This window comes from Babylonia areolata, chromosome 34 (assembly GCF_041734735.1).
Source record: "Babylonia areolata isolate BAREFJ2019XMU chromosome 34, ASM4173473v1, whole genome shotgun sequence".
NCBI classification, from domain to species: Eukaryota; Metazoa; Mollusca; class Gastropoda; order Neogastropoda; family Buccinidae; genus Babylonia; species Babylonia areolata.
Window position 1 is genome coordinate 9076588 of NC_134909.1, and position 27500 is coordinate 9104087.

Here is a 27500-nt window from a genome sequence, read left to right on the forward strand (position 1 = left end):
TTGTGTTGGTGGTGGTGGTGTTGTGTTGGTGGTGTTGTGTTATGTTGGTGGTGGTGGTGTTGTGTTGGTGGTGTTGTGTTGTGTTGGTGGTGGTGGTGTTGTGTTGGTGGTGTTGTGTTGTGTTGGTGGTGTTGTGTTGGTGGTGTTGTGTTGTGTTGGTGGTGGTGGTGTTGTGTTGGTGGTGGTGGTGTTGTGTTGGTGGTGTTGTGTTGTGTTGGTGGTGTTGTGTTGGTGGTGGTGGTGTTGTGTTGGTGGTGTTGTGTTGTGTTGGTGGTGGTGGTGTTGTGTTGGTGGTGTTGTGTTGGTGTTGGTGTTGTGTTGGTGGTGGTGTGTTGGTGTTGTGTTGGTGGTGTTGTATTGTGTTGGTGTTGTGTTGGTGGTGGTGTGTTGGTGTTGTGTTGGTGGTGTTGTATTGTGTTGGTGTTGTGTTGGTGGTGGTGTGTTGGTGTTGGTGTTGTGTTGGTGGTGGTGTGTAGGTGGTGGTGGTGGTGGTGGTGTTGTGGTGGTGTTAGTGGTGGTGGTGGTGTTGTGTTGTGTTGGTGTTGGTGGTGGTGTGTAGGTGGTGGTGGTGGTGGTGTGTTGGTGTTGTGTTGGTGGTGGTGTTGTGTTGTGTTGGTGTTGTGTTGGTGGTGGTGTGTAGGTGGTGGTGGTGGTGTTGTATTGTGTTGGTGGTGGTGGTGTTGTGTTGTGTTGTGTTGGTGGTGGTGTGTTGGTGGTGTTGGTGTTGTGTTGGTGGTGGTGGTGTTGTGTTGGTGGTGGTGTTGTGTTGGTGGTGGTGTTGTGTTGTGTCGTTGTTGTGTTGGTGGCGTTGTGTTGGTGGTGGTGTTGTGTGCTGCTATTGTATTGTGTTGGTGATGGTGTGGTGGTGGTGTTGTGTTGGTGGTGGTGTTGAGTTGTGTTGGTGGTGGTGTTGAGTTGTGTTGGTGGTTGTGGTGTGTTGGTGGTGTTGGTGTTGTGTTGGTGGTGGTGTTGTGTTGGTGGTGGTGTTGTGTTGGTGGTGTTATGCTGTGTTGTTGGTGGTGTTGTGCTGTGTTGTTGGTGGTGTTGTGCTGTGTTGTTGGTGGTGTTGTGCTGTGTTGTTGGTGGTGTTGTGCTGTGTTGTTGGTGGTGTTGTGCTGTGTTGTTGGTGGTGTTGAGTTGTGTTGGTGGTGGTGTTGAGTTGTGTTGGTGGTTGTGTTGTGTTGGTGGTGTTGTGCTGTGTTGTTGGTGGTGTTGAGTTGTGTTGGTGGTGGTGTTGTGTTGTGTTGGTGGTGGTGTTGTGTTGGTGGTGTTGTGCTGTGTTGTTGGTGGTGTTGTGTTGTGACGTTGTTGTGTTGTGTCGTTGTTGTGATGGTGGTGGTGTTGTGATGGTGGTGGTGGTGTTTGGTGGTGTTAGTGGTGGTGGTGGTATTGTGCTGTGTTGCTATGTTGTTGTAGTGTAGTGTAGTGTAGTGTAGTGTAGTGTAGTGCTGTTTAGTGTATGCAGTGTAGTGTTGTGTTGGTGGTGGTGTTGTGTTGTCTTGGTTGTGTAGTATAAGCGCAGTGCAGTGCAGTGCAGTGCAGTGCTATGTAGTGTAGTGTAGCGTAGCAAAGCGTAGTGTAGTGTAGTGTAGTGCAGTGCTGTTTAGTGCATGCAGTGTAGTGTAGTGTTGTGTGGTATCAGTGCAGTGCTATGTAGTGTAGTGTAGCGTAGCGTAGTGTAGTGTAGTGTAGTGTAGTGTAGTGCTATGTAGTGTAGTGTAGCGTAGCGTAGTGCAGTGTAGCGTAGGGTAGTGTAGTGCAGTGCAGTGCTGTTTAGTGCATGCAGTGTAGTGTAGTGTTGTGTGGTATCAGTGCAGTGCTATGTAGTGTAGTGTAGCGTAGCGTAGTGTAGTGTAGTGTAGTGTAGTGCTATGTAGTGTAGTGTAGCGTAGCAGAGCGTAGGGTAGTGTAGTGTAGTGCAGTGCTGTTTAGTGCATGCAATGTAGTGTAGTGTTGTGTGGTATCAGTGCAGTGCTATGTAGTGTAGTGTAGCGTAGCGTAGTGTAGTGTAGTGTAGTGTAGTGTAGTGTAGTGCTATGTAGTGTAGTGTAGCGTAGCGTAGTGTAGTGTAGTGTAGTGTAGTGTAGTGCTATGTAGTGTAGTGTAGCGTAGCGTAGTGTAGTGTAGTGTAGTGTAGTGTAGTGCTATGTAGTGTAGTGTAGCGTAGCGTAGTGTAGTGTAGTGTAGTGTAGTGTAGTGTAGTGCAGTGCTGTTTAGTGCATGCAATGTAGTGTAGTGTTGTGTGGTATCAGTGCAGTGCTATGTAGTGTAGTGTAGCGTAGCTTAGTGCAGTGTAGTGTAGTGTAGTGTAGTGCTATGTAGTGTAGTGTAGCGTAGCGTAGTGCAGTGTAGCGTAGGGTAGTGTAGTGCAGTGCAGTGCTGTTTAGTGCTTGCAGTGTAGTGTAGTGTTGTGTGGTATCAGCGCAGTGCTATGTAGTGTAGTGTAGCGTAGCGTAGTGTAGTGTAGTGTAGTGCTATGTAGTGTAGTGTAGCGTAGCGTAGTGCAGTGTAGCGTAGGGTAGTGTAGTGCAGTGCAGTGCTGTTTAGTGCATGCAGTGTAGTGTAGTGTTGTGTGGTATCAGTGCAGTGCTATGTAGTGTAGTGTAGCGTAGCGTAGTGTAGTGTAGTGTAGTGTAGTGCTATGTAGTGTAGTGTAGCGTAGCGTAGTGCAGTGTAGCGTAGGGTAGTGTAGTGCAGTGCAGTGCTATGTAGTATTGTCTAGTGTAGTGTTGTGACGCGATACGTTTCCATGCTTGCATTGTATTGCACTTTATTGTCTTTATTGCAGTGTGTTATGTGAATCTCTCGCTCTCTCTGTCTCTTTTTATCTCTCTCTGTCTCTCTCGCTCTCTCTCTCTCTCCCTCTGTCTGTCTGTCCCCCAGTCTCTTTCTCTCTCTCTCTCTCCGTCTGTCTCTCTCTGTGTCTCTCTCTGTCCGTGTGTGTGTGTGTGTGTGTGTGTGTGTGTGTGTGTGTGTGTGTGTGTGTGAGAGTGTTCAGAATTCAGTGTGTGTGTGTGTGTGTGTGTGTGTGTGTGTGTGTGTGTGTGTTAGGGCACGTGTGTGTGTGTTCATCCTCCCACCCATCCACCACCACCACACCACCACACCACAACCATCCCCCTAACCACCCACCCCACCCACAACCCACCCACCATCTCAGCACCCCTTCTCATACAGAGGTGCCACATACACCATATGCAGACCAGAAGCAAAAAAAAAAAAAAAAAAACACACAAAAGAATCACCCCGATGTGTTGTGGGCAGGTGGTCGGGGGGGAGAAAGGGTGTCTGCACGGTACCCACCTCCCACCCCAGCCGGCAGAGGACAGCAACACCCCAGCATCAGACCACACGGTCAGCAGGGACCGGGGCCGGGACCGCGACAACCACCATACCCCCCGCCGCCCTCCTTCTCCGCGCCCCCTTGGGACGACGCCCCCCATGTGGTGGTGGGGGGTCCTGATCCTGGGAGGAAGGGGCTCCTCTTCCCCTCCTGGCGGCCTCCCCCAGATCAGCCCGCAGCGGACGGCCACTACCAGCTCCTGGACGACCCTTCCTCTCCTCCTCCTCCTGGTGAGTCAGCTCGGACGTGCTCCATCGTGGTGATCAGCCTTTCTTCTTCTTCTTCTTCTTCTTCGTTCGTGGGCTGCAACTCACACGTTCACTCGTATGTACACGGGTGGGCTTTTACGTGTATGACCGTTTTTACCCCGCCATTTAGGCAGCCATACTCCGTTTTCGGGGGTGTGCATGTTGGGTATGTTATTGTTTTCGTAACCTACCGAACGTTGACATGGATTTACAGGATCTTTAACGTGCGTATTTGGTCTTCTGCTTGCGGTATACACACGAAAGGGGTTCAGGGTCAGGCAGTTCTGCACATAATTTTTATGTTGACCTGGGAGATCGGAAAAATCTCCGCCCTTTACCCACCAGACACTATAACCGTGATTCGAACCCGGGACCCTCAGGTTGAAAGTCCAACGCTTTAACCACTCGGCTATAGCGCCTGTCGTCATGATCAGTCAAAAGAGGCTGACTTGACTATGAGAAGACTTTACTTGACTGAGACGGACTGGTGTGTGTATGAGTGTGTGTGAGGGACTGCGCGCGCGCGCGCGTACACACACACACACACACACACACACACACACACACACACACGCACACACACTTGCTCAGACTCAGGGATTGAGGGATTCAGAAATCTAGTGACTCGGCGACTCTCTAGAGACTGACTCAAATTCACGTCAGACTGAGACCGTGAACCCCCGCCACCCAAAAAAAAAAAAAAAAAAAAAAAAAGGGGAAGAAATTAAAGATGATGATAATTCAGTAATACTAATAACAGAACACTGCGTAACGTCACCACTATAACCTGACCCAATCCAACCCAACGACCACATGATACCGCACACCCACACCATCGTAACCCAACCCAACCATACCAATGTAACCCAACCCAACCATACCTGTGTAACCAGCGTAACCCAACCCAACCATACCAGTGTAACCCAACCCAACCATACCAGTGTAACCCAACCCAACCATACCAGCGTAAAGCAACCTAACCATACCTGTGTAACCCAACCCAACCATACCAGCGTAACCCACCCATACCAGCGTAAAGCAACCCAACCACACCATTGTAAACCAACCTAGCCATACCAGCGTAAACCAACCCAACCATACCAGCGTAACCCAACCCAACCATACAAGCGTAACCCAGCCACACTAGCGTAAAGCAACCCAACCATATCAGCGTAAACCAAGCCAACCATACCAGCGTAAACCAACCCAGGTATACCAACGTAACCCAACCCAACCATATCAGCGTAACCCAACCCAACCATACCAGCGTAACCCAACCCAACTATATCAGCGTAAACAAAACCAAACATACCAGTGTAAACCAACCCAACCACACCAGCGTAAAGCAACTCAACCACACCATTGTAAACCAGCCTAGCCATACCAGCGTAAACCAACCCAACCATACTAGCGTAAAGCAACCTAACCATATCAGCGTAACTCAAACCAACCATACCAGCATAAAGCAACCCAACCGTACCAGCGTAAACCAAGCCAACCATACCAGCGTAACCCAGCCCAGGTATACCAACGTAACCCAACCCAACCATATCAGCGTAACCCAGCCCAGGTATACCAACGTAACCCAACCCAACCATATCAGCGTAACCCAACCCAACCATACCAGCGTAACCCAACCCAACCATACCAGCGAAACCCAACCCAATCATACAAGCGTAACCCAGCCATACCAGCGTAAAGCAACCCAACCATACCAGTGTAACCCAACCCAACCATACCAGTATAACCCAACCCAACCCAACCATACCAGTGTAACCCAACCCAACCATACCAGCGTAACCCAGCCATACCAGCGTAAAACAACCCAACCATACCAACGTAACCCAACCCAACCATATCAGCATAAACAAAGCCAAACATACCAGTGTAAACCAACCCAACCACACCAGCGTAAAGCAACTCAACCCCACCATCGTAAACCAACCTAACCATACCAGCGTAAACCAACCTAACCATATCAGCGTAACTCAAACCAACCATACCAGCGTAGCCCATCCCATCCATACCACCACAACCTCACCGAACCCAGCCCAACCCAACAGCCACTCAATGCCACACAACCCCACCACCGTGACGCGTCCACCAAGGAAGCGAGAGAATCTGAGCGCGCTGGTTAGAATCACGGCTCAGCCGCCGATATTTTCTCCCCCTCCACTAGACCTTGAGTGGTGGTCTGGACGCTAGTCATTCGGATGAGACGATAAACCGAGGTCCCGTGTGCAGCATGCACTTAGCGCACGTAAAAGAACACACGGCAACAAAAGGGTTGTTCCTGGCAAAATTCTGTAAAAAAAAAATCCACCTCGATAGGAAAAACAAATAAAACTGCACACAGGAAAAAAAAAAAAACAAGAAAATGGATGGCACTGTAGTTTAGCGACGTGTTCTCCCTGGGGAGAACAGCCCGAATTTCACACAAAGAAATCTGTTGTCATAAAAAGAAATACAAATACAAAATACAAAAACCCAACCCAACAGACACACCAACGTATTCCAACCCTGCCCAGCACTACCCAACCCAACAACCACACTACACCACACAACTGCACCAACGTAACCAAGCCCAACCCAACCCAACCAACACTGAATACCGCATGCCTACACCAACCCAACCCAACTCAACACAACAACCACACTACACTGCACAACCACACCAACGTAAACCAAGCCAACTCAACAACCAGACCACCCTAGCCCAACCCAACCCAACAACCACACAACACCTCACAACCACACCAACCCAACACATCAACCATACAACACCTCACAACCACACCAACCCATCCCAACAACCACACAACACCTCACAACCACACCAACCCAACAACCATACAACACCTCACAACCACACCAACCCAACCCAACAACCACACAACACCTGACAACCACACCAACCCAGCACATCAACCACACAACACCTCACAACCACACCAACCCAGCACATCAACCACACAACACCTCACAACCACACCAACCCAACCCAACAACCACACAACACCTCACAACCACACCAACCCAACCCAACAACCACACATTACCTCACAACCACACCAACCCAACCCAACAACCACACAACACCTGACAACCACACCAACCCAACCCAACAACCACACAACCACACCAACCCAACCACCACACAACACCTCACAACCACACCAACCCAACCCAACAACCACACAACACCTCACAACCACACCAACCCAACCCAACAACCACACAACACCTCACAACCACTCCAACACAACACCTCACAACCACTCCAACCCAACAACCACACAACACCTCACAACCACACCAACCTAACAACCACACAACACCTCACAACCACACCAACCCAACCCAACAACCAAACAACACCTCACAACCACACCAACCCAACCCAACAACCACACAACACCTCACAACCACACCAACCCAACCCAACAACCTCACAACACCTCACAACCACACCAACCCAACCCAACAACCACACAACACCTCACAACCACACCAACCCAACCCAACAACCACACAACACCTCACAACCACACCAACCCAACCCAACAACCTCACAACACCTCACAACCACACCAACCCAACCCAACAACCACACAACACCTCACAACCACACCAACCCAACCCAACAACCACACAACACCTCACAACCACACCAACCCAACCCAACAACCTCACAACCACACCAACCCAACCCAACAACCACACAACACCTCACAACCACACCAACCCAACCCAACAACCACACAACACCTCACAACCACACCAACCCAACACATCAACCATACAACACCTCACAACCACACCAACCTAACAACCACACAACACCTCACGACCACACCAACCCAACCCAACAACCACACAACACCTCACAACCACACCAACCCAACCTAACAACCACACAACACCTCACAACCACACCAACCATACCCAACAACCACCACAGAACACCTCACAACCACACCAACCCAACCCAACAACCACACAACACCTCACAACCACACCAACCCAACCTAACAACCACACAACACCTCACAACCACACCAACCATACCCAACAACCACCACACAACACCTCACAACCACACCAACGTAACCCAACCCCCAAAAAACCCAACACACACCACACAAACAATGCTGTCTTTCCTCAGCCCCGCCCCACTGCCCGACAAGGTGCGCGCCGCACGCGCACGCGCACGTGCACGCGCACGCGCCGTCACGCATTCTTCTGCCAGACGTGGACCCCAGCCCCATGCTGACCTGGAAGAGCAGGGTAGGGCGGCAAGGGGAAAGGGAACAGAGGGAAGGCGAAGAAGGAGGAGAAGCAGGAGAGTGTCTGCTGCAGACGCTGAAATTCACCAGCATCGGCAGCAGCAGCAGCAGCAGCAGCGGCATCCTCAGCATCAGCCAGGCGGAAGTGGTCGACATGGCGTTTCCTGAGACGGAGCGCGCTTTCTCATCGGTGGGTGACGGCGGTGGGGATGGTGGCGGTGGTGGCGGTGGTGGTGGTGGTGGAAGTGTGGACAGCGGTGGTGTGATGCTGAGCACGTGGTGGCCTATGCCCGATGGGTATCTTCACCCCACCTTCTATTGATTGTGTGTGTGTGTGGAGGGGGTGGGGAGGGTGCGGAGGGGGGGGGGGGGGGGGCGTAGTGTGTGTGGGTGGGAGGGTGTGGGTGGGCGGGATTTATTCTTTGTTTCACTTTTCATTGTCAGAAAGAAACATTTTCTTGTACAAATGACTCGCTGGAGAAAAAAAAAAAAAAAAAAAAAAATCTGGCAAGCCTCATGTTCATAATAGTTTCACCGGGGGATAATTTTGACAGGACCGCGAAAGAAAGAGTGACACCGAATAGTTCTCTTCAGTTCACCCGTGCATTCTCGCGTGGAGCACGTGAGAGTTCAGACAACGAAAATGTACGCAAGGTTGGAAGTGTTGACGCACTTTCCATCGAATTTTCTCGTGTTTTGGACGGTGGGTTGCAGATGGAAAATACTGGATTGTCTTCATGTTATTATTAATTTTTTTTTAATAAATAAATAAAAAGTGAATTAAATATCAGTCTTTCTGTAAACGTAACTCGTTTTTTGTCTTTGATATCTCCAATCGCTTGTTTTGTAAATAGTTTTGAGATCGTTTTGTTTCTGAAGAAACTGGGTGTCAAATGTACGAACATGTCTTATGATTTTGGATTTAGGTTCGTATAGGTGTTTCAAGAGGTAGGTGAAGAGACTGCTTTTGAAAACTTTTCGTCAGCGATTGATAGACTGAAGGTTCCAAGATTGGGAGGAGCATGTGCAGTCTAGTGATTGATTTGTACAGATCTTACACTTCTACTGATGTAGTGATAGATTTGATTTGTACAGATCTTACACTTCTACTGATGTAGTGATAGATTTGATTTGTACACATCTTACACTTCTACTGATGTAGTGATAGATTTGATTTGTACAGATCTTACACTTCTACTGATGTAGTGATAGATTTGATTTGTACAGATCTTACACTTCTACTGATGTAGTGATAGATTTGATTTGTACACATCTTACACTTCTACTGATGTAGTGATAGATTTGATTTGTACAGATCTTACACTTCTACTGATGTAGTGATAGATTTGATTTGTACAGATCTTACACTTCTACTGATGTAGTGAAGAACTGTCTTACATCCGATACGGGCCGTAATCTGCGATTTATTTCGACTAGATTCAGATTTGGTATTTGTACTCATCAGTATCGCTATAAAAAAAAAAATAATAATAATAATGCACGAAATTCAGTAACACTGTGTCCTTTGTGCAAGGGAAACAACCGACGATGAAGTTTTTGTTGACGTGTCATAAACTGAATGATCTCCGTTCGAAACATTCCAAAGAAGTATCGTGAATATCCATGTTTGTTTACATTGTGTTTATTGATGGCATCACCTGATGACGGTGTTGCTCTGAACCTGGCATGGTATCTATATAGAGCTTTTAAGCACAGAGAGACGATACTGTCTTGGGTTATTTTTCTATCAGGCTGTGAAATTAGTTACATAAAAACTAACAGGACGACGTTTACAAATTTTTGTTATCGCTTTCAGAAAATATCTGAAACGTGTGTATGAAACTGAAGAACATATTTCACTTGTGAATATGTCCTTTAATGCATTCTCGATAAAATGGTTTCTATACAAGCATTTGATCAACGTTTAAAGATGATGTTAAAATCACTGCACTTTCTTCTTATATGTGCATTCTTTTCCTTCCTTTCTTTTTTTTTTTTTCCAGTGAATATTGGCTGGGACGAGTGGGGACTGAGGAAAAAATTTGATTATATACACTTATCCCTCGTTCAATATATACATATCGCTGCATAGTTTTTCTAGGGGCATGAGTGGAATACAGAAGGATAACTATATATAAAAAAACAAAACAAAAAACAAACACACACACACACACACACACACACACAAAAGGACAGCATTGATTATTTGAACATGCTATGAGGTATGGGTGCTGTGTTCTATGACGTTTAATGTATACATTACATCATTACATGCAGACATCGGTGGATGAAGGTGCGTGTATACAGGTGACGGTATGTTTGTGTGCATGTCTGTGGATTTGTGTGCTTGTGGCAGTGTGTGTTGTAGTCTTCAGTTTAACGTCTTCCACTTTAAGTGATATGAGACGGGGGAAAAAAAGGGGGGGGGGGAGGGCGGAGCGTGGAGGGGGGAACGGTATTGGGCAGAGGGTGATGAATGATGTGTGTGTGGGGGGGGGGGGGGGAGGTACAGAGCATTGGAAAAAACAAGACATTAAAAGGGGAGACATAGGCACAATATAGAAGGAAACGCTAACATCAAACAACTGTAACAATTATAACAAATGTCCAATTGGACTATGCAGCAAAACCTTCTGCAATAGCAGATAACATCTTGAAATTGTCAAAAATACATTCAAAAAGAATTTTCCGAGAAGTTTGGTAAAAACGATTTCAGACTCTGACATTCAAAGAGTATGTGTTTGCTTGAAATAGATTCTCCACATCTGCATTTAACATCTCTGCTGTACTTTGTTATAAAAGCGTTCAGCTTTATCCTGTTTGATAATGCCTGAATTTGCCTTAATCTGAATAAATTACTGAATGTATTTGATTGATTGATAGATTTCGCTTATTGAATATTATTTATACTTTTATTTAAAACTTTGCCATTTTGCTGGTATACTTCCCTAACTTTGCTCCATGATGCTTTTTCAAGTAAGCGGTACCCCTCTTGTACAGACAAAGGTACATAAAGGTATGTGGTTCCCTGTTGGTGTTTTGCACCTTTTCTTGCAGCCCTGTCAGCCCATTCATTATATAGGAGACCAAGGTGAGAAGGAACCCAACAAAAAGTTATATGTGTGTGTGTTTGTGTTTATATGTGTACGTATGTGTGCATGTGTGTGAGTTTGTATGTATTTGTATGGATAATTGAATGATATACTCAGTGTAGGAAAAGATGATGTTTATCCTTTTTTTTTTTTCTTTTTTCTTTCTTGGGTCGTGTGTCAATGTTCGGTTTCGTTGTCTGAAATGAAATTAAAAAAGGTTCATTTAAAAAATAAAAAAAAATGTTATCGCCTCTTGTTCATATGGGGCTGTGGCTTTAAATGAATAAATCTCTTTCTCTCTCTGTCTCTGTCTGTCTGTCTGTCTCTCTCTCTCTCTGTCTCTCTCTGTCTCTCTGTCTCTCTCTCTCTCTCTCTCTCTCTCTCTCTCTCTCTCTTCATGTTCATAAAGTTATGGTGCCACTTCCAAGAATCGATTTTTCTTTTCTTTTTTTTATAATCTAGTCTTATTCAGTGGGTTGCTTCTAAAATGAAATAACACCCCGTCTCAATGTAAACACCTGTCAAAAACATTCCTGTCTTTAAAAAAACACATATCGTGTACATTTATTTGGAAGGAAATAAAAAAACATGTGATAATGTGACGCATATAATGTATTGTTAACATTGATTGTCAATAATTATATTTATGTTCATGCCTCTCGATCTCCACCTCTGTCAGTCTCTCTATGTCTGTCACCTCTGTCAGTCTCTCTATGTCTGTCACCTCTGTCAATCTCTCTATGTCTGTCAGTCTCTCTATGTCTGTCATCTCTGTCAGTCTCTCTATGTCTGTCAGTCTCTCTATGTCTGTCATCTCTGTCAGTCTCTCTATGTCTGTCAGTCTCTCTATGTCTGTCATCTCTGTCAGTCTCTCTATGTCTGTCAGTCTCTCTATGTCTGTCACCTCTGTCAATCTCTCTATGTCTGTCAGTCTCTCTATGTCTGTCATCTCTGTCAGTCTCTCTATGTCTGTCACCTCTGTCAATCTCTCTATGTCTGTCAGTCTCTCTATGTCTGTCATCTCTGTCAGTCTCTCTATGTCTGTCAGTCTCTCTATGTCTGTCACCTCTGTCAATCTCTCTATGTCTGTCAGTCTCTCTATGTCTGTCATCTCTGTCAGTCTCTCTATGTCTGTCACCTCTGTCAATCTCTCTATGTCTGTCAGTCTCTCTATGTCTGTCATCTCTGTCAGTCTCTCTATGTCTGTCACCTCTGTCAATCTCTCTATGTCTGCCTCCTCTGTCAATCTCTCTAATCTCTCTATGTCTGCCTCCTCTGTCAATCTCTCTATGTCTGTGTCCTCTGTCAATATGTCTGCCTCCTCTGTCAATCTCTCTATGTCTGTCTCCTCTGTCAATCTCTCTATGTCTGCCTCCTCTGTCAATCTCTCTAATCTCTCTATGTCTGCCTCCTCTGTCAATCTCTCTATGTCTGTGTCCTCTGTCAATATGTCTGCCTCCTCTGTCAATCTCTCTATGTCTGTGTCCTCTGTCAATATGTCTGCCTCCTCTGTCAATCTCTCTATGTCTGTGTCCTCTGTCAATATGTCTGCCTCCTCTGTCAATCTCTCTATGTCTGTGTCCTCTGTCAATATGTCTGCCTCCTCTGTCAATCTCTCTATGTCTGTGTCCTCTGTCAATCTCTCTATGTCTGTCTCCTCTGTCAATCTCTCTATGTCTGTCACCTCTGTCAATATGTCTGTCTCCTCTGTCAATATTTCTGTCACCTCTGTCAATATGTCTGTCTCCTCTGTCAATATGTCTGTCACCTCTGTCAATCTATGTCTGTCACCTCTGTCAATATGTCTGTCACCTCTGTCAATCTATGTCTGTCACCTCTGTCAATATGTCTGTCTCCTCTGTCAATATGTCTGTGTCCTCTGTCAATCTCTCTATGTCTGTGTCCTCTGTCAATATGTCTGTCTCCTCTGTCAATCTCTTTATGTCTGTCTCCTCTGTCAATATGTCTGTCACCTCTGTCAATCTATGTCTGTCACCTCTGTCAATATGTCTGTCTCCTCTGTCAATATGTCTGTGTCCTCTGTCAATCTCTCTATGTCTGTGTCCTCTGTCAATCTCTCTATGTCTGTCACCTCTGTCAATATGTCTGTCATGTCTGTCTCCTCTGTCAATATGTCTGCCTCCTCTGTCAATATGTCTGTCTCCTCTGTCAATCTCTCTATGTCTGTCTCCTCTGTCAATATGTCTGTCACCTCTGTCAATATGTCTGTCTCCTCTGTCAATATGTCTGTCTCCTCTGTCAATATGTCTTTCACCTCTGTCAATCTCTCTATGTCTGCCTCCTCTGTCAATATGTCTGTCTCCTCTGTCAGTATGTCTGCCTCCTCTGTCAGTCTCTCTATGTCTGTCTCCTCTGTCAATATGTCTGTCACCTCTGTCAATATGTCTGTCTCCTCTGTCAATATGTTTGTCACCTCTGTCGATATGTCTGTCTCCTCTGTCAATGTCTGTCTCCTCTGTCAATATGTCTGTCACCTCTGTCAATCTCTCTATGTCTGTCTCCTCTGTCAATATGTCTGTCACCTCTGTCAATATGTCTGTCACCTCTGTCAATATGTCTGTCTCCTCTGTCAATGTCTGTCTCCTCTGTCAATATGTCTGTCACCTCTGTCAATATGTCTGTCACCTCTGTCAATATGTCTGTCTCCTCTGTCAATATGTCTGTCTTCTCTGTCAATATGTCTGTCACCTCTGTCAATATGTCTGTCACCTCTGTCAATATGTCTGTCTCCTCTGTCAATGTCTGTCTCCTCTGTCAATATGTCTGTCACCTCTGTCAATATGTCTGTCTTCTCTGTCAATATGTCTGTTTCCTCTGTCAATATGTCTGTCACCTCTGTCAATCTATGTCTGTCACCTCTGTCAATATGTCTGTCACCTCTGTCAATATGTCTGTCTCCTCTGTCAATGTCTGTCTCCTCTGTCAATATGTCTGTCACCTCTGTCAATATGTCTGTCTTCTCTGTCAATATGTCTGTTTCCTCTGTCAATATGTCTGTCACCTCTGTCAATATGTCTGTCTCCTCTGTCAATATGTCTGTCTTCTCTGTCAATATGTCTGTCTCCTCTGTCAATGTCTGTCTCCTCTGTCAATATGTCTGTCACCTCTGTCAATATGTCTGTCTCCTCTGTCAATATGTCTGTCACCTCTGTCAATATGTCTGTCTCCTCTGTCAATATGTCTGTCACCTCTGTCAGTCTCTCTATGTCTGTCTCCTCTGTCAATATGTCTGTCTCCTCTGTCAATATGTCTGTGTCCTCTGTCAATCTCTCTATGTCTGTGTCCTCTGTCAATCTCTCTATGTCTGTCTCCTCTGTCAATATGTCTGTCTCCTCTGTCAATATGTCTGTGTCCTCTGTCAATCTCTCTATGTCTGCCTCCTCTGTCAATATGTCTGTGTCCTCTGTCAATCTCTCTATGTCTGTCTCCTCTGTCAATATGTCTGTCTCCTCTGTCAATGTCTGTCTCCTCTGTCAATATGTCTGTCTCCTCTGTCAATATGTCTGTCTCCTCTGTCAATATGTCTGTCACCTCTGTCAGTCTCTCACTATACCTGTCTGTTTGGTCAGCCTGGCCCCACTTTCTTTACTCTTCCCCTTGTCTCTTCCTTCTTCTGCTCTCCACCACGCCCCGCCCCAACTGTCCCTGTTGTTATTCATTCAGTTATGATGGAGACTCCCGTCGGACCGACGGATGAGTAGGCAGGCAGGCTTATCTGTCGGTTTGTGTCCTCATATGCCTCACCAGCACAGGTGACTTTTTTTTTCTTTTTTTTTTAGTGAAGAGGAGTTGTGCAATCCCTTCCCCACTCTCTCGCCTACCGACGCTCACAGTCCCACAAGTGCAGATACTGCCACGTGTAGAATGGCCTCGGCAGGTGCAGGTTTTTTCTTTGGAGTTCCGTCTCCTAGGAGGACTTCCAGTCAAGGATAAGAGCTCCCCCTGCCCTTTGGTCATCCTCTTCCGCCTTCACAGCTGTTGGGAAAGGTAACCTCCTCCGCCTGGTCCGTCGTTGGGAGACTTCACATGCGGCAGATAGTACTGGGTAACATGGTACCTGTAGCAAGGGTTATGCTCCTGACCTGACCATGTATTCATTTATAGCGTTACTGCATTGTACATAGATATTTATACTTATTTGAACATGCGTGTGTTATTTTGATGGTGCTGATTATGAATTTGACTATCACTTCTTTTTTCTTTTTCTTTTTTTTTTCTTTTTTTCCATAATCAGTTTTCTTGCCCAGAGGACCGGTTATGAACAAACACACCGTGCTTACTCTTTTACCCTCTTTGAACAAAAAATTGTTGGTTCGTTCGCTCCCTTACCCCCTCCTCCTCTCTCTCTGTATCTTTCTCTGTCTCTGTCTCCCTCTCTCTGTCTCTCCCTTTGTCTCTCTGCGTCCCCCCCTCTCTCTCTCTCTCTCTCTCTCTCTCTCTCTCTCTCTATATATATATATATATATATATATATATATATTTGTGTGTGTGTGTGTGTTGTGCCTGCGTGGGTGCATGTGTGTGAGAGAGAGAGAAAGTATGTGTGTGCGTGTATGTGTGCGCGTGCGCGCGCGCGCGCGTGTGTGTGTGTGTGTGTATCTATATCTCTCTCTTTATCTCTCTCTCTCTCTCTCTCTCTCTCTCTCTCTCTCTATATATATATATATATATATATATATATATATATTTACATGTGTGTGTGTGTGTGTGTGTGTGTGTGTGTGTGTGAGAGAGAGAGAGAGAGAGAGAGAGAGAGAGAGAGAGAGAGAGAGAGATCTAGGTGTTCGCAGATTTATTTACGTATGTCTTTATCTTGTCTGTGTATGTATGGGGCGTCCAATAGCAAAGAAGGCTCTGTGTTTGCACATCATCTACGAATGAACACGCATCGGTATGCATAGAATCAGTAAAGGGATTGTTTCCTATGATGTTGGACATTGTCAAATTCAATGCTAGAATAAAGAAGTAAAAAGAAGAAAGAAAAAGTGTGTGTGTGTGTGTTTATGTGTGTGTGTGTGTGCGCGCGCAAGCGTGCGTGCGTGTTTTTTTTGTGTGTGTGTGTGTGTGTGTATGTGTGTGTGTGTGATGTCGTTTTAATGTTGTGTTGTTGTTGTTTTTTGTAGTTGTTGTTGTTGTTGTTCTTTGATGTTGTTTGTTGTTGATTGTTGTTGTTTTGTTTTATGGTATTTTACTTTTCTTTCATTTTAAAAAAAAAAAGAAGATAAAGCCAAATATATTTCCCAAACTTGTTAATTGTCGTTTGTCCTTTATTGTTTGATGTTTTTTTTATGATTTTGTTGTTGTTGTTGTTGTATTCTATTCTTTTTCGTGTTTTAGTCTTCTATAGTCCTCTAATTTTTTTTTTTTTTTTTTTATTTCTTTATTTTTTGCTGCCCACGCCCGCTCATTTAGATTCCTCCATACACGGCCACACCCGTGTTCGTCCATCCTCTAATATTCTTTGTTCTTTGATGTTGCCGTTTTTGTTGTTGTTGGTAGTGTTGTTCTCGTTATTGTTTGCGTTGGTGTATATTCTGTTTTGTTTTTGTTTTGTTGTTTATCTATTTGTTGTCGTTGTTGTTGCTGTTATTAATGAACACATAATACTTTGTTACCTCAGCAATATTAGTTCACAAGTTGTTATGACGTTGGTGACGCCGTTTTCTTTTTTTTTTAAATCTTTTTTTTTTTTTTTTTTTTTTTTTTTTATAAATTGTTTTGTTCGTCATTGGTTTTTGTTGATGTTGTTTTTGTTGCTCTGTTCATATTAACTAACTGCAATGGGTGATAATATTTCATGTTAGGAAAGCAGAAAATATGTTTGTTTAATTAAAAATGCAACCTTTTTAAAGATTTTTTTGTGTGTGTGTGTGTTGTTTTTTTTTTAATTATCTGCAATGAAAGTTCGGACCAATTACATACACTCCATTCGTCACACACACACACACACACACACACACACACACACACACAAGCACCCAGCACACACACACACACACACACGCGTACGCACACATGCACACACACACACGCATACACGCGAGCGCGCGCGCGCGCACACACACACACACACACACACACACACACACGCTCACACACGCGCACACGATACAGATATCACACCACAATAAATGAATATAAAAATCTATGTAATACGAAAGTCACTCATGAGCACGCTCAGTAACACTTACTTGTACACACACCCTTCTCCATGCCCTTCCCCCTTCCCCCTCATCCACCCTCCCACCCAGTCCACCAACTTGGAGATGTTCACATGCACATGCTCAGCCACACACTCCCACGTGGACGCTAGAAGTCTGCACTGACGCCCCCGTCTCCCTCGTCTGCTAGTGAAGTTCATGGGGTACACGCTGAAGAACTCTCAGTGGATCCGCTATTTTCAATGGAAGAGCAGTTGATTTCAGAGGGGAACAAGATTTTTTCAGTGGGGAAAAAAAAATTGACGAATGCTTTTTGACTCACTTGTGTAAACAAAGTGAGTCTATGTTTTAACCCGGTGTTCGGTTGTCTCTGTGTGTGTGTGTGTGTGTGTGTGTGTCTGTGGTAAACTTTAACATTGACATTTTCTCTGCAAATACTTTGTTAGTTGACACCAAATTTGGCATAAAAATAGGAAAAATTCAGTTCTTTCCAGTCATCTTGTTTAAAACAATATTGCACCTCTGGGATGGGCACAAAAAAAAAAGAAAAAAAAAGAAGCCTAATTGTATGCAAACTGCATTTACTGTTATATTTATATTTTTTGTATTCTCTAAACTTGGCACTTTGACCTCTTATTCTGACACAACAACAAGAGGAGTCATTATTATCATTTTTTGTTCAAACAGGAACTTCTTTTGCTCAGCATGGAATTTTTATTTATTTTGCAAACGTTTTGGTGCAGATAGTAGACAAGGGAAATTACTCTGTAATTAATGCTAGGGGACGTAATTTATCACAAGTGAGTCTTGAAGGCCTTGCCTCTCTTGTTATTTTTGTCCTGTCCGTTTCAAGTCCATTTCTGTGAATTATTGTTTCAGCTTTCAGGAGAGCCCCCCAAAAAACCTCTGAAAATTCACTAAATTCGTTTTCGTTGTCCCCCTGGATCCTCCAACATCGAGTTGCCCCTGCACCCACCCAGGGGCCTAAGGCAGCCCCTGGACACCAACTGATTTTCAGAGGAAGCTCTCCTGGACAATTCCCCAGCCTGGGGGTACAATGTCGCCGTCGTCTCTGGGGCCATATTCAAGACACCATGGCGCCAGCGGGTGAACGTGTGTACCCACGGGTTATTGATTGATTGATCTAGATACTTATATAGCGCCTATCCTCGGTAAGAGACCAAGCTCTAAGCGCTTTACATACACGGGGACATTTGCACCACAGGCTGCCTACCTGGGTAGAGCCGACTGACGGCTGCCACTGGGCGCTCATCATTTGTTTCCTGTGTCATTCAATCAGATTTCAGACGCACATGCATACACACTCAGAAAGACATGTAACATTTTACGTGTTTGACCGTTTTTATTTATTTACCCCGCCATGTAGGCAGCCATACTCCGTTTTCAGGGGTGTGCATGCTGGGTATATTCTTGTTTCCATAACCCACCGAACGCTGACATGGATTACAGGATCTTTAACATGCGTATTTGATCTTCTGCGTGCGCATACACACGAAGGGAGTTCAGGCACTAGCAGGTCTGCACATATGTTGACCTGGGAGATCGGAAAAATCTCCACCCTTTACCCACCAGGTGCACCGAAATTCGAACCCGGGACCCTCAGATTGAAAGTCCAGCGCTTTAACCATTCGGCTATTGCACCCGGGTTATCTACCTGAGGCAAGGCAAACTGCCCGAGGGTAAGCAATATCCGGTATTCAGGAACACAAGAGCCTACCTGCGGGTCTACAAACTCCAAGGCAATTTACCCTTACTACTTGCCGAGGGTGAATGCCCCACAAGCAGATAATATGGCGATCCTTTTGTAGCATTGTCTTTGTTGAGAGAAAACAGACGTGCTTTGCGGATGGCACGTGCTTTGCGGTTAGCACGTGTTTTGCGAACTCCTCGACAATGCTCTGAACTGCTATGGGAAGTAAAACTGAGAGCATGCTCAGAAGGGAATCACCGGGATTCTTAATTATAGATGACGGATTAGCTGCTTGAGTGCACTACGTGTGTGTGGAATACGAAGATAACGTAACCTTCACATTAAACTGTACCTGTAAGTTTGTACCATGTCAAAGGAAACTTGCCTGTTGGCAAAATGAATTTTCTCGTGAATACAACCCCTGGGCAATGTTTTGCCTTTAACTTCAGATTTTTTTTTAATGGAGAAAAAAAGTGAGATTTTTTTTTGTGTTGTTTTTGTTTTTGTTTTTTGAGAGATATAATAACAGGTGTTTTTTTTTTCTAACAATGACAGCCTGATGGAAAGCATGAACACATAACCTTTATGGAACAGCAACAGAACATACAAAGGAAATGCATTACACGCGAGCTGGGCACCGATCCGGGCCTTCAATTTTGAATACAATGCCACAATAAACTCAGTACCACAATCATGGACACATCGTTCAGTTCACGATAACAAGGAGGAAGGCGGCAAAATGGTTTAGACGCTTATCTGCCAATACAGCAAACGTGAGAGCTGGTCTGGGTTCGAATCCCGCTCTCGCCCTTTCCCCCAAATTTGACTGGAAAGTCAAACTGAGCGTCTACTCATTCGAATGAGACGATAAACCGAGGTTGCCCCGAGTGCAGCACGCGCTTGGCGCACTGAAAAAGGACCCATGGCAACGAGAGTGTTGTCCTCTGGCAAAACTATGTCAAAAGAAATCCACTCTGGTATGTACACAAATATATATCTTCATGCACTCAAGGCCTGACTAAGCGTGTTGGGTTATGGCCTAGAGGTAACGCGTCCGCCTAGGAAGCGAGAGAATTTGAGCGCGCTGGTTCGAATCATGGCTCAGCGGCCGATATTTTCTCCCCCTCCACTAGACCATGAGTGGTGGTCTGGACGCTAGTCATTCAGATGAGACGATAAACCGAGGTCCCGTGTGCAGCATGCACTTAGCGCACGTAAAAGAACCCACGGCAACAAAGGGGTTGTTCCTGGCAAAATTATGTAGGAAAATCCACTTCGATAGGAAAAACAAATAAAAGTGCACGCAGGAAAAAAAAAAAAAAAAAAAGGGTGGCGCTGTGGTATAGCGACGCGCTCTCCCTGGGAAGAGCAGCCCAAATTTCACACAGAGAAATCTGTTGTGATAAAAAGAAATACAAATACAAATACAAATACTGCTGTCAGGCATCTACCTATTAGATGTGGTGTTTTGCGAATATACGGATTTGTCTGAACGCAGTGAAACCTCCTTGAGAAACTGAAAGTAAAAGAAAGTTGCACTGCACAATGATGTTAAGGCCTCTCCCACACCTGACCTGGTACATCAAGGTCCACAAGACCCAGTCCGGACAGACGTCCAAACGCGTATGACATAGACATGTTTTTTTGTTTTTTGTTTTTTTGTTGTTGTTTTGTTTTTTTTGTTTTGTTTTTCTGATACACTTATATGTACGTGTACATGAGACATGAACAAGGTTTTCTTATACACCTATTTGTACGTGTTTATGAGATATGAACAAGGTTTTTCTTATACACCTATATGTACGTGTTTATGAGACATGAACAAGTTTTTCTTATACACCTATATGTACATCTTTGTGAGACATGAACAGGTTTTTCTTATACACTCTGTGTACATGTTTATGAGACATGAACAAGTTTTTCTTATACACCTATATGCACGTGTTTATGAGACATGAACAAGTTTTTCTTATACACATATATGTACGTATTTATGAGACATGAACATCTTTTTCTTATACACCTATGGGTATGTGGTTATGAGACATGAACAAGGTTTCTCTCATACATCTATATGTACATGTTTATGAGTAAAACTACCTATACACTTACATATATATTGTATATGTATACGTTTGCATTAAACATATGTAAAGGTGTTTTAGACATATGTATAGATGCATGGCCAAACATACTCATGTTACATCAAATAGATGGCAAAACATAAATACAACCAAAATACATACAGACGTATTAATTATGTGCCTTTGATATGCAGTGTATATAATTATATATATATATATATATATATATATATATATATATATTTGTGTGCGTGCGTGCGTGCTTTTGTGTGTGTGTGTGTGCGTGTGTGTGTGTGTGTGTGTGTGTGTGTGTGTGCGTGCGTGCGTGCGAGAGAAAGAGACAGAGAGAGAGACAGACATAGAGACAGAGAGAGAGAGAGAGGGACAGAAACAGAGAGACAGATAGAGGGAGAGAGAGGGAGAAAAAGAGAGCAAGGGAGGAAGAGATGGAGGGAGGAAGGGAGAAAGACACAGACATACAGATATGTACAGACAGGGACAGGGACATGGATGATTTCCAAAAGCAATGTATGAGTCTCCCTGGTCCCCCCAGCCTCCAGAACGACGCCTTGCGGCTTTCCACTGGTGCCGTGGTTCCGGTGCCGTTATCTGTGCAAGAAAATACAAACAACAACAAGAAACTGAACGTTGTAAACACACCCCTTCACACGATCATTATGTCCGACTATGACCACCAGAACAGCAGAGGACGTAACTGCTGTCCCGACTATCTGGGCTAGAATTTGATGTTAGTGGAGATGTGTCTTGCCCAAGGTACATCTCCACTCTCTCGGCCAAGAGGGTTTCAGGACAGTCGGCGTTAGGATGGTTCCCAAAGGCTTACTCGCCCCCAAGGCTGCAGCACTAAGAGCCAGTGCAATTTACCCGATCATGAGCATGGCGGATAACCAGTTATACACGCGTCAACTAAAACGAATAATGACTCGTTGCTAGCACACGTAAGCAAAATATTCAGTATATCAATATCAGAAACAGTTGGGGTTGACAACCTTCTCAATAAGAAAACATCTTTACAAGCTTGGTTAAGAGTAGGACAAGTTTGATACGATTTCCACAACAGCATTCATTTCATTTTGCCCATCACATTCTGTTCTGGGCTGTTCCGGCCATTCCAGTCCAGTTGGTCCCTTGCTGCTTCAGCTCTGCCTCGGTATCTCGCCTCCAGCTGTTGCGAGGCCGGCCCTCTTTCCCTGCGGGTTCCAGGTCAGGGCTTGGCGTGTGATGCTGGACGCTGGCTTCCTGAGGGTGTGTCCGATCCAGCCCCACTTCCTCCGCAGTATCTACTTGGCTACTGGTTCCTGTCCCGCTCGCTCCCACAGATCTTCGTTTCGGATCTTCTCCTGCCATCGGATCTTGTAGATGCGCCTCAGACAGGTGTTGAAGAATGTCTGAATCTTCTGCTGCATCGTCTGTGTTGTCCGCCATGTCTCGCATCCGTAGAGCAGAACTGACTTCACATTGGAGTTGAAGATGCGGAGTTTGGGTTTCATACTGATTGCTCCAGATGCCCAGATGTTCTTGAGCATGATGAAAGCTGCTCTTGCCTTGCCGATTCTGGCTGTGACGTCTCGGTCCGTGCCTCCCTGTCGGTCAACCACGCTTCCCAAGTAGACGAAAGACTCCACCTCCCTGATGGGCTCTCCACCGACTGTGACTGGAGTGTTGGCAGTGGTGTTGATCTTCATCAGCTCGGTCTTCTTCCACAACAGCACAAGACCGCAAATCGCACAAATCATACAAGGTTTTTTTTTCTACGTGATGAATATTTTTGTAAGCATCCAAAAAATCAAATGAAGCTGAAAACTCAAAGCTTTTCTTGCCGTGCTCTCTACAGCTCTGATAGGATCGAGTTAAGAGACCAATGATTTACAGTTACCGCAGTAAAAAAAAAAAAAAAGTATTTCAACACAGACACACACAGACACAGACACAGACACACACACACACACACACACACACACACACACGGGACACACACACGGGACACACACACGCGGGACACACACACACACACACACACACACACACACACACACACACACACACACACACACACACACACAATCACACACACACACACACAATCACACACACACTTTTAAGAAGTACGCGGACTTTGTTGTTACGATAGTTACCACCACCACCACCATCACCCACCACCAATACCACCACCCAAACCATCACCTCTACCACCACCACACCCACCAACCATCACCACTACCACTACCACCACACCCACCACTGTTACACACCACCACACCACCACTACCACCCCCACCACCACCACCACACCCACCACACCCACCACCACCATTACCCACCACCACACCCACCACCACACCCACCACCATTACCCTCCACCACATCCACCACCACCACCACACCCACCACCATTACCCACCACCATTACCCACCACCACACCCACCACCACCACCACACCCACCACCACACCCACCACCACACCCACCACCATTACCCTCCACCACACCCACCACCACCACCACCACCACACCCACCACCATTACCCACCACCATTACCCACCACCACACCCACCACCACCACCACCACCACCACACCCACCACCACACCCACCACCATTACCCTCCACCACACCCACCACCACCACCACACCCACCACCACCACCACACCACCACCACCACACCTACAACCATTACCCACCACCACCACCACACCCACCACCATTACCCACCAATCATCACTACCACCACCACCACACCCACCACCACCACCACACCCATCACCACTAGCACCACCACCACACCCACCACACCCACCACCGTTACCCACCACCACACCCACCACCACCACCACCACCACACCCACCACCGTTACCCACCCACCACCACCCACCACCACCACCACCACCACCACCGTTACCCATCAACCACCATCCCCTAACCACCAACCACCAGCACCACCAACTTGTTTTTTCCCCAAGCCCCACCTCGTTTCGAATACCATCGTGCACCCTCCTTTACCATTGAGATGAGGACTGCCGGAATTAGACCCTCATCCCCTCATCCCCTTACTCCATGAGGATGAGGCTGATGAAGCTGATGATGAGGACGAGGAGGAGGAGGATTTTCGTAACGAGGATCGTTGATGTCGTGATAGCGTCCATCCACTTCTGTAAAAAATAAATAAATAAATAAATAAAAAAGAATAATGACAACTTTGACAATGGTAGAAGTGGCTGGTCAAAGAATGCCTGTATTACCATCGTCATCGTATTCGTCATCATTAGTCGTGGTCGTCATGGTCGTCATGGTCGTCGTTCGTCGTTATCATTATCATCATCTTCATCATCATCATCATCATTATCAGAGCAGCAGCAGCAGCAGCAGCAGAAAGTATCGTCGTCGTCGTCATTATCGTCATCATTGTCCGTTCGCCCTTCTCGTCTCTGGTACATCCAGTTATATCCACAACCCTCCCCCGAGAACGGAGTATGGTTGCCTGCATGGCGGGGTGAAAACGGTCATGCACGTAAAAGCCCGCTCGTGTGTACATACGGGAGTTGCAGCCCACGAACGAAGAAGAAGAAAAAGAAGAAAACCCACCCCCCACCTCACCCCAAACCCACCACCCGCCATTCATCCAGCCAGATATTCGTCCTTCCATCATTCCGTTTTCATTTTGCTTTTACCCATTGACCCATCCATCCATTTATCCACCCAGACAGCCATCTGTCTGTCCACCTATTAATCTTTCATCAATCCATCCACCCATCCATTCATTTTTTTTCTTTTTCCTTCCTTCCTCCCATCCACTCATCCATCCTTCAGCCATACACCCGTCCATTTATCCTTCCTTCCTTCCTTCCTTGCGTCCGTCCATCCATCCACCCACCCACCCATCCATCCATCCTTCCTTCCTTCCTTCCACCCACCCACCCACCCATCCATCCATCCTTCCTTCCTTCCTTCCTTCCACCCACCCACCCACTCATCCATCCATCCTTCCTTCCTTCCACCCACCCACTCATCCATCCATCCTTCCTTCCTTCCACCCACCCACCCACCCATCCATCCTTCCTTCCTTCCTTCCTTCCACCCACCCACCCACCCACCCACCCATCCATCCTTCCTTCCTTCCACCCACCCACCCACCCATCCATCCTTCCTTCCTTCCTTCCACCCACCCACCCACCCATCCATCCATCCTTCCTTCCTTCCTTCCACCCACCCACCCACTCATCCATCCATCCTTCCTTCCTTCCTTCCACCCACCCACCCATCCATCCTTCCTTCCTTCCTTCCACCCACCCACCCACCCACTCATCCATCCATCCTTCCTTCCTTCCTTCCTTCCACCCACCCATCCATCCTTCCTTCCTTCCTTCCACTTAACCACCCCCCCCACCCCCCCATCCATCCATCCTTCCACCCAACCACCCACCCACCCAACCATCCATCCTTTCTTCCACCAATCCATTTATTCCTCCTTCCTTCCGTCCGTCCATCCATCCATCCACCCACCCACCCACCCACCCACCCATGCCTCCACCGCCCAGTCACCCACCCACTCACCAGAGGGGAAAAGCATGGTACCCTTGTCCACCCGTCCTGCAGCGTCAGAGGCCTGGCCCACCCGGTCCTGAACCTCGGAGTACCCCAAGACATCCACGGGTACCTTCGTCGTCTGCCCTGAAGCGGGGCCGCCTTCATACAGGGTGTTGATGATCATGTTTCCCTCTTCTTCTGGAGTCTGCCTGTATGCTGAGTGTGAGGAAGGGGTCAGAGAGAGAACTCAGAAATATTTTACTGCAAGGCCACCAGCCTGTTTGCAAAGTGGGTTAGAGAGAGAGGAGGGAGGGAGGGGATAGAGAGAGAGAGAGAGAGAGGAGGAGAGAGACAGACAGACAGACAGACAGACAGAGAATGAAAGAGAGACAGAGAATGAGAGAGAGAGACAGACACAGAGAGAGAGAGAATGAGAGAAAGTGGGAGAGACAGAGAATGCTTGAGAGAGAGAGAGAGAGAGAGAGAGAGAGAGAGACAGAGAATGAGAGAAAGTGGGAGAGACAGAGAATGAGAGTGAGAGAGAGAGAGAGGATGAGAGAGAGAGAATGAGAGAGAGAGAATTAGAGAAAGTGGGAGAGAGAGAATGATTGAGAGAGAGAGAATGAGAGTGAGAGAGAGACAGAGAGAGAGAGGATGACACAGAGAGAGAGAGAGAGAATGAGAGTGAGAGAGAGAGAATGAGAGAAAGTGGGAGGGAGGGACAGAGAATGATTGAGAGAGAGGAAAAAGAGAGAGAGAGAGGATAACACAGAGAGAGAGAGAATGAGAGAGAGAGAGTGTGTGTGTGTGTGTGTGTGTGTGTGTGTGTGTGTGTGTGTGTGTGTGTGTGTGTGTGCGAGAGAGAGAGAGAGAGAGAGAGAGAAAGAGAATGAGGGAAAAGGGGAGAGACAGAGAATGATAGAGTGACAGAGAATGAGAGAGAGCGACAGACAATGAGAGAGAGAGAGAGAGAGAGAGAGTGTGTGTGTGTGTGTGTGTGTGGGACAGAGAATTACACACACACACACACACACACACACACACACACACACACACACACACACACACACACACACACAGAATGGGAGAAAGTGTAAGAAACAGAGAATGATAGAGATTGAGAGAGAGAGAGTGAGTCACAAAGACAGACAGACAGACACACAGGCAGACACACAGACAGAGACAGAGTGACAGAGACAGTCAGGCAGACAGACAGACAGACAGAGGCAGAGGCAGAGACAGAGACAGAGAGAATGATAGAGACAGGGACAGAGACAGATGGATAGACAGAGAGAGAGAGAGAGACAGACAGACAGACAGACGTACAGGCAGACAGACAATGAGACAGAGACCAACCAGCAAGTGCCCATGACTCTCTATATCTCTGTCTTGTCATTCGGCCCGACCTGTTGCTGAGGGAGGGAAAGCCTTCGTCAGCGATGCGACACATAAACAACAACAGCGACAACAGCAACAACAGCAACAACAGCGACAATAGCAACATCAGCAACAACAACAGCATTAACATCGACAACAACAACACTAACAGCGACAACAACAGCAACAGCACTAACAGCAGCAACAACAACAACAAGAACAGCACTAACAACAACAACAACAACAACAACAACAACAATAACAACACTAACAGCAACAACAACTACACTAACAACAACAACACCAACAGCGACAACAACAACAACAGCACTAATAGCGACAACAACAACACTAACAGCGACAACAACAACAACAACAACACTAACAGCAACAACAACAACAGCACTAACAGCGACAATAGCAACATCAGCAACAACAACAGCATTAACATCGACAACAACAACACTAACACCGACAACAACAGCAACAGCACTAACAGCAGCAACAACAACAACAAGAACAGCACTAACAACAACAACAACAACAACAACAATAACAACACTAACAGCAACAACAACTACACTAACAACAACAACACCAACAGCGACAACAACAACAACAGCACTAATA

General features: G+C 46.0%; 2 protein-coding genes across 2 annotated transcripts in view; one reads left to right on the plus strand and one right to left on the minus strand.

Moving 5' to 3' along the window:
* LOC143277615 (uncharacterized) overlaps positions 1-15394 on the plus strand; it is a 25644-nt gene extending 10250 nt beyond the window's left edge. The window contains exons 5-7 of the mRNA XM_076582497.1: positions 3265-3573; positions 7757-8067; positions 14770-15394. Coding sequence (XP_076438612.1) covers positions 3265-3573; positions 7757-8067; positions 14770-14772 — 623 coding nt within the window. The 3' untranslated portion in view covers positions 14773-15394. The remainder of the gene's footprint in view (positions 1-3264; positions 3574-7756; positions 8068-14769) is intronic.
* Positions 15395-21233: 5839 nt separating this feature from the next.
* LOC143277613 (uncharacterized) overlaps positions 21234-27500 on the minus strand; it is a 236577-nt gene continuing 230310 nt past the window's right edge. The window contains exons 6-9 of the mRNA XM_076582492.1: positions 26850-26899; positions 25521-25709; positions 23970-24118; positions 21234-21555 (exon numbers count right to left, since the gene is read on the minus strand). Coding sequence (XP_076438607.1) covers positions 24009-24118; positions 25521-25709; positions 26850-26899 — 349 coding nt within the window. The 3' untranslated portion in view covers positions 21234-21555; positions 23970-24008. The remainder of the gene's footprint in view (positions 21556-23969; positions 24119-25520; positions 25710-26849; positions 26900-27500) is intronic.